Raw genomic sequence first — 8,754 nt, 5'->3', positions numbered from 1 at the left:
ATTATTTATTAATCTTATTATCATAGGATATTGTATAATCATTTATCTATCAAGTTTAAATTCTATTTTGGTCTAATAATATCTAAAGAAACTAAAATATGATTAGACTAAAAATTAAACTAACTAATATAATAACTAAAAATTAAAATACAACAACTTTAATAGAATAACTAAAATATTATAATTTAAAATTTTTAGTTAAGAATTTACATAATAATATAATATTTTTTACAATTAATTATATATATATAAAATGTCTGTCTATAACCTGGTGCAATGGTTTGTTTATTTGCTACATCACTCATGGATCTCAGGTTCGAGACATGACACGCCTCATCCAAACCAAAAAAGAACAAAAAAAAAATATAAATAAATATGTAAAATAACATGATGGATATTGGATACTATAAAATCTGTACCATATTTCCATCTTCGAATTTTGGGAGTAAATTTTGACCATATCCCCATTTTTATTTATGTAAGTTTTTATCTTTTCCATTAAGAGTATTTTTTTTCAAGTATTTATAAGACTCACATTTTTTCATGCCCCGAATAAGATGCAAAACTCATTAAAAATTTGTAATATTCAATAAATTTGAATGCATATTAAAGTGTTAAAAAGAAAATGTTACAAAAAGTATATTGCTAATACTTGTGCATTTGTATCACATTATATTAATTTATTATTAAGTTATATAGTTGGAATTTTTCTTTATCATTCACCACTATAGTGGCTAACTTTTTCAAGAGAAACTCACCCGAGCGCAACCAAACAATTCTTCTTCAAATGTAGAACATTCTTGTAACGTGATTATATAGTCCTTGTGCTTGGGGGAAAAGAAGACAACTAGAGGCATATTCAGAATAAAGTGTGATTTTAAGGGCAATGTTGAATTCAGATCAGCCGGTCAACTCAGATGGTATAAATACATTGCGTTATGTAACGAATAACCTAATTTACAAAGAATATAAAGCATAGAAAGCAAAATATGTTAGGAAAATGAGATTTACAGCAAAGGAAATGCATTGGCAAGTGAGTCATCTAACTCAAACGTTCCAAGACCCTGATTTATTCTGTGAGAATTTAGTTGTTGAGTCATTGTCTCTACTCCTCCAGCTACTCTGAGACTCATTGAAGAAAGATGAACTATCTTGGCTCCCAAAAGCCATCCTTCTAAACATTCTGATTTGTGCAGATTGCTGTGCAGAATCGAAAACCGAACTCTGCCCTGGTTTCATGCCATTGTTGAGATCCGTAAACTCATCTAAGGAATCTAAAGCTCTCACCACCTGGCAAGCAAGCATGCACAGTTAATAAGTATCTTCAAAATCACAACTAATATATATCTTCTGCACTGCATGGCATGGCATGGCATGCAGCATGTCTAATTCAAGAGAATAAAATTACCTGACTCATACGTGGCCTCTTCACCGAGGAGTGGCGTACACAGGCTGCAGCAGCTTCGATCATCCGAAACATTTCATTTCTATCATAGTTCTTTCCCAGTCTTGGATCCACCAAAATTTCAAAATCTTCATTGTCAAGTGCTTCCGTCAACAGAGGCCGGGCCTGGAAACAAGTTTGTTACTAAATTAAAATGTGGAACTGCTTGCTAATCCATTCCATTCCCTTACTATGTTTCTTTTTCATTATAATCTTCCTTCAGCATTAGAAATTTTGGTTAAAAAATATAGACGGTATAGAATTCTATCCAGAATAGGAAAAGTGTGATCTTCCTTGATTCAAGCACTTTGGTTATCTATCTTTGGATAGCTGTATTTGTTTTTTCAATTCTCTGTTTTCACTGATTGCAAAAATGTTATTTTGTTTTCATTTTGTTTCCTGTTTTCAGAAATTTTAGATGATGATAGCAAGATTTTTTTTTGTTTGACAATATCTGAACCTATGAAGCCATGTCAAATAATAAAGATAGGAACCCTTCTGTAAACTAAAAAACCTACGAACCTACTTTTCTTCATGTATGTCATATAAATAATAATTTTAAATCACTTCCATAATCCAGTTTCCATTTCCAGGTTATCTCTAATCTCACTGCCAAAAGAAAACAAGGAAAAAACCTTGGTGATTGGTTTGCTCAGTTTACATTTTCAATTCTCTGTTTTCACTGATAATTGTAAAAATGTTAGTTTTTATTTAGTTTCAGGTTTTCAGAATTTTTAAATGGTGAAAACAAGATTTTGTTGTTTTACAATACATGAAGGTACCCTTGAGTAAACTAAAAATCCTATAAATAATACTCAATAAGGAAAGCAATGTTGAGGGAAATACGTGACTCACCCATTCAACCAAGCTCTCATCACCGATTGGTTGAGATGCATCTACAGGCTTCCGACCTGTAATTAGCTCCAAAAGCACAACCCCAAAGGAATATACATCAGACTTTTCAGTCAGTTTCCCACTTGTTGCATATTCTGGTGCCATGTACCTGCCAATTCAAATCATCATTCCCTTTAGGTATACATGGAATAGGAACAGCTCATACTTGAGTATTATCAATATCCAAAATAGCTTCACAAGTCAAAAAAGGGCCTACAACAAGGCAGTGAAGGCACAACAGATCAAAGATCAATAGATAATTTCCATACAAGATACAATATATCTAAGATGTAACCTACCCAAAGGTTCCCATTACACGTGTAGTTACATGTGTATTTGAATCTAATGCCAATTTTGCAAGCCCAAAGTCCGAAACCTGATGACCAAATCATACCAAAAGAAACAACAATTGAAGTCACAATCAAAAAAATAATGGAAGATGCCAGATTGTCAGTGCATCAGAGGTACAGATTATAAAAGTAGCTTACTCGAGCTTCATAGTTAAGATCAAGCAAGATGTTTGATGACTTGATATCTCGATGAATAATGCGTGGATGGCCTGATAAATTAATTAAAAAGAAATAAGAAGATAAACAGTATAATATGCTATAAAATCCAAAAATGATAGTGTAAAAACATAGGTAATTGTGAATGTACAATCAACAATAATGCAACCATGTCTGATGTTAGCATCTTTATTGTGGTTGCAAAATTTCTAAAGAACTTGGTGCACTAAGTTTAAAGAAAAATATGTACTTTAAAGAATGTCTCCAACTCCAAGCATAAAAAGAACATGTAGTACCATGGAAACACAGTGTCTTCAGTTTATAATTATACACATGAGAATAATATGGAAAAGAAGAAACTTACAGTCTTCATGCAGGTAAGCTATTCCACGAGCTGCACCAGCAGCAACCTTGGCTCTAGTAGACCAATCCAGAACTGGTCTATTTTCACCTGCGAAATTTTAAATTTACTGGTCAAGTTTTAGATCAAGGTTTAGGTAAACAATAAAGTCCTTAAACCTAAAACATGGGTTTATAACAGCACGAATTGTATATTCAAGTGCAACGATGGTGATGATAATCAATTCATGGAAAAACAATAAATTCTGTATTTCTTTTCTACTACCATAGTGCATACTGATAAATCCATCATTTTTTAATATTCTTTAATTTCACTAAAATATTAAAATAACATAAAAAGAAGTGTTCAAATCATTCATCAACAAGCCAATAAATGAACTTTAAATGATACTTCCAAGGCTGGCCCAACATATTGTTAAGGCCTAAAACAAATCTTAAAATAAGACTTTTTTAAAATTAATAATAATATCTTTTGATAAAAAAAACGTTTTAGATATGAGTCTTGAAAAAAAAACAATTATATTTGCATATATCGTTTAAAGATGACCTTTTAGAGTGAACTTTTAAAAATATAAAAAGTGATTTTTGAGTTATAGGAAAAAATTATATAAATATTAATAAATAAAAAAATTTAAGAGGATCTAAAGCAAGGGCTTCACTGGCCTTATTGCTTGGGCCCGCCCTCATACTTCTTTCATGGTTTATCAAAAGAATATATCAAACAAATCAACTGTATAAAGCATGGAAACACCATTTTGGTGCCATGTACATGTCGGGCACGTGTTTGAGTCAACCTTTGTATGACAACACACTAACTACATGTATCCAACACAAGCATGGATGTGTCCATTATTTTTTTCTTTTTTTTTTGGCTCTAGCATGGTGTGATACAGCATACACATGACATGGACATTTAAAAGAAAATAAACATAAGTCTGTTTTAAACTTTTAAGAAATATTCAAAAATAAAAATTAAATATAAGGCACAGGTGCTGATATCAATCTAGTAAATTATTGACTAAACACGTTATTTGTACATGGCTAGATCTACATGGACGGGTTCATTTAGGGAATATTTTAAAAAATGTCAACAGAAATGATGCTCCAAGTTTTCAGGTAGGGGCTTACAAAATAGCTAATATTTGTACGTAAGACATATATCAAGATGTTGTAAATGTTGAAGCTAATATATAATATTATGATTAAGAACCTTTTTTTCTTCAATTTTGAATTATGTGTATGTGATGTCTATGTCCTACAACTTTTAGAAACAACTCTAATTTCTTCACACCTAAATTTCTACGCACCTCTCGAAAAATGGGTGTCAAAAACTCATTCTCCTTTTAGAAATTGGCACGTCCCTCTGTCATTGTTAGTGTTTCACAGCTTTTGGTGTTGTAAATTTGTGATGAAGTAACTATTTATGTTTATTAAAGTTATTTAATCAGAGATATGTATCTTACCATGGAGATGGTAATGAAGAGTATTGTTGGGAACATAGTCATATACAAGCAATCTCTGATGCTCAGATATACAGTAACCAACCAACGAAACTAGATGACGATGGTGTACACGGCTAATAATCTCCACTTCTGCCCTGAATTCACGTTCCCCTTGTCCACCACCAACTTTGAGCTGTTTCACAGCAACTTCTCTTCCATCTATGAGCAAACCTTTATAGACACAACCAAATCCACCTTCTCCCAACAAATTTTGTGCTGAAAACCCATCTGTAGCTTGGATAAGTTCTTCATATGTGAACCATGATCTTGAACTACTTACACCACCCGGCTCTGACGGCGAATACACAAAATCACTACCAGATCCGCTACCTACAAAGTTGGCAGGAGACTGTGGCCTCAAGAATAAGGTACCTAAAAGAGAATACCAATGTTTAAAATAATTATTCTAGTATCCATTAACACAAAAAATTGTAGCTGAATTAATAGTTACCATAAACAAATGCCAATTGTGTAGTGCCATACCATTTTAACATAATGCAACCAACATTCCAAAAATTTTTTTCAAACTGGAGTCTAACAAAGTAACAAGAATTATCCAGCTTAATTATCTTACTCAGCTAAAATTTGTCACAAATAATGTAGAAACCGAAGTTGCCACCATGAGCACAAAATAGATTTTTTGGTGAGGTGTTACAAGGGCAGCGTGGGGGTTTAAACCTATAAAACACAAATCTGGCATCACTAACCCAATTCTAGTGCCTCGCAACCAAGTTTAGGGTTCAACAAAGGAATATTATTAATGAGAAATAAAGAGATTGGCAACCACATTGATTTGATTTAAACTGACAACAAAGCAAAAATGGAACAGGATAACAAAATGCAAGATAAAAATGACTGTTATACCAGTTCTAGGCTGTGTAGTTCAAGGTTAACAACAAACAAAATGCAAGAACCAACAAGATTGTATATTCCAAGGTATAGCATACCTGAATTATGGGATGAGGTAAATGGAGAAGGAGCAGCATAACCACCTCTAGATCCTTTATCCTTCTTCGTTTTCTTCTGTACAAACCACACAGCCATAACAAGAAGACTAAGGATAACAAAACCAACTACAATTCCAATAGCCACAGATCCTCCAGTACTCAACCCTCCTGAATGTGAAGGTGCGTTGTTTGTAGCCATATTGTTAGTACCATCATTAGTTGGTCTAGCAGTAGGTTTCTCAGTTGGAAGAGAGGGCAGTGACACGGTTGGACCCCCTGCCGTGGTTTCATTAGTTGGTGGATCAGGTAAAGAATTCGGAGTTGAAGGGAATGAAGGAGGAGTTAATGGCAATGTGGATGGAGGGGGAACATCAGAGGAAGGAGGTTTAGGAGGAGATTGAGAAACTGATGGAGGGGATGCATGTGAAGGAGGTGAAGGACTACTTTTGGGTGGATTCTCCTTCTGTGGAGGGGGAGTGGTGGATGGTGGCCTTGGAACATTGGCTGGAGGAGGAGACTGCGAAATGGGTCTAGAGGGTGGTGGAATTGTTGTGGGAGGCAATTGAGGAGGAGGGGAACCGGCTGGTGGAGACAAATTCGGAGTGGAAGGTGGTGTCTCAGCTGGAGGAGGGGCAGTGATGGCTGGTGGTGAGGGGGGAGACGTTGAAACTGGTGGAGTTGGAGATGCTGGTGGCAATGGTGGTGGAGAATCAGGTGGTGAAGGAGGGGGCAAAGATGGTGGTGGTGTAGTGGATGGTGGTGGAGGAGAGAGTGATGGGGAAGGGGGAGGGGTTACAGGCACTGCCTGAGGAGGAGAAGGAGGTGGAGATGATGGAGCAGGGGAATTGGATGTTTGATTAGGCTGAGGAGAATTGGGAGGTGATGGTGGAGTGGAAGAATTTGTTGGAGAAGATGAAGAAGGAGGTGGTGATGATAAAACACCACCAAGTGCTGGAGGCACTGCAACAGGAGAAGCATTTGGGGAAAGGATGGTTGAAGCCATCACTGCTGCACAAATCTTCCCTCAAGAACAAAATGTACTAGTAAATCACTTTCATCACCCCACTACTTTGATTGTTACTTTCTAAATTCACTAACACTCAAATTTCCAATCGTTTCCGCAGAATGAAGCTCATCACAATACTCTAGATCAAGCAAGCATCAACTAAAGATTTCAGATCAACCCTTCCACAGGCAATGCTCAAATTACTTGAGAGACAAAAAAGCAACACAACCACCTAGACCCAATTTCTAAAAAGAGCTTGGGCAAAGAGCAAAAGTCAATACCCACAAACTACTTTCGAGAAAGCTAGTACTTTTGTAGGGTACAACACCTGACAAAAAGCAAATTCAGTGGGGAAAAGAAACGCAGCTCATAAAACAAAACCTTTTTGCAAATCAAGGAGCATCTTCAAGCATTATGACCCAGATTTGTTACTAGAGAAGCCAAAGTCAAGGTCCAAATGCAGCATACCCAGATCTCCGAAACTCACCCATGAAGTAAAAAAGAAAGCTTGAGCAATATCTGAAAGGAGGGTCTTTGAATTGTGGAAAAGAATGGAAAGTTGAGAAGTGAAGAGAAAAAAGCAGATTTTGCGGAATATGACAATAGTGGCACACACAGACACAGCACACCCCACAATATGTGCAAAGGAGAACGTGGAGACGACTTTGCTCTGTTTCACAGTTCACACACACACACACACACTCTCTATTTCAGTCCTTCACTCACATGCACTGGTAATGGGAAAAGGTGGTATGCCAATTGAAAATTGGGACAAACAATCATTAAACCATATGCTTTATTTTGTCTTTTACTTTTTTTTTTTTTTTTGAATTGGAGGGACGAGAATACTTCCTAATATTTTATCGCTTTGTGGTTTTATTTTTAATCAGTACTTTAATATCACTAATAAACATACTAAATATTTATTATATATGAATAAATATTATATTTAAATATATAAATTATATTTTAAATATATAAATTATATAATTTTTTACAGTAAAATATAAATGATATTTTATATTTATTAAATAATTTATATTATAATATAATGTATTTCTTTATTTATTAATAATTTATTTTAAAATATTAAAATTTAATTATAAATATTTATATTAAATATTTCTTATTGTTAATAAGTTTGATTTATGAAGATAAAGTACAATGGTTAAGAAATATTTTTTTAATACTATCGTAATTAAGGTATTTAACTCACTAGGTATTTCTACAAGTTTTCAATTAGATTGATTATGAAATCAATTTTTGGTTGTGATTTAATTATACATAAAAAAATTTGTCTCTCCAATAATGTATTTGTGGGATCAAATTACTGTACATTATTATCCATCTTCACAATCAATTACAAATAAAAATTCACCTTTTAATATGAAACTTGTATAATCATAAATGTTAATAACATAAGACATGTAATAAAACTTTAAGAATTTATTCACTTGATGTGTAAGTCAATTAGTAAAAAGATAAGGTAATAACTTTTTATATGACAAAGTTAAAAAGATAAGATTAGATTTGTCGAAAATATCAAGTTAATGTAACAAAATTAATTAAAAACAATTTTAATAAGTTACTAAAATAGTTTCAAATAATTTTCTAAACTATAATCAAATAAACATATTTATCTTTTTTAAAAATATCACTTAAATATCAACAATTCTTTACATATTTCATAATGATTAAAGAAAAAAATTTTAGAAAATTATCCTCTCATTAATGCAAGTTTTAACAATTTCTCACATCCTAAGAAGAGACTAGAAATGTATTAAAATTGATTAAAATCAATTTAGTATTAGCAAAACTGACAGGTGACTTGTTTTTACCCATATGAATCTTATTCATGAGATCTTCAATCACAAAGGTTGGATTACCATCACTTATTTATTTCAAGTGGCTTAACAAAGTCTCATTCTCCTTAATGTTTAATATAACAATATCTTCTTTATTGGTTTAAGTCATAGGACCGGTCAAATTCAATATTGACTTCACATAATAAATAATTTTTAATATTTTTAATTAAATGATTGCTTTATAATCACATTATTGATCTCTATCTTATATTCACAAAGGAATATTTACC

The 8,754-nt window shown here is 33.2% G+C and overlaps 1 protein-coding gene across 1 annotated transcript; it reads right to left on the bottom strand.

Annotated features, from left to right (window-relative positions):
* Nucleotides 1-858: 858 nt before the first annotated feature.
* Nucleotides 859-7,419, bottom strand: PERK8 (Protein kinase superfamily protein). The gene is made up of 8 exons (XM_020351919.3): nt 5,654-7,419; nt 4,668-5,078; nt 3,209-3,295; nt 2,827-2,897; nt 2,638-2,714; nt 2,300-2,447; nt 1,409-1,570; nt 859-1,290 (listed from the first exon to the last, which is right to left on the bottom strand). The coding sequence occupies exons 1-8, from the start codon at nt 6,654-6,656 to the stop codon at nt 1,048-1,050; spliced, it is 2,202 nt and encodes a 733-aa protein (XP_020207508.1). The 5' UTR covers nt 6,657-7,419; the 3' UTR covers nt 859-1,047.
* Nucleotides 7,420-8,754: the final 1,335 nt, after the last annotated feature.

This window comes from Cajanus cajan, chromosome 4 (genome assembly GCF_000230855.2).
Source record: "Cajanus cajan strain Asha chromosome 4, NIPB_CcT2T_4, whole genome shotgun sequence".
Taxonomy (NCBI): Eukaryota; Viridiplantae; Streptophyta; class Magnoliopsida; order Fabales; family Fabaceae; genus Cajanus; species Cajanus cajan.
This window is presented reverse-complemented; position numbering and strand designations above follow the sequence as displayed.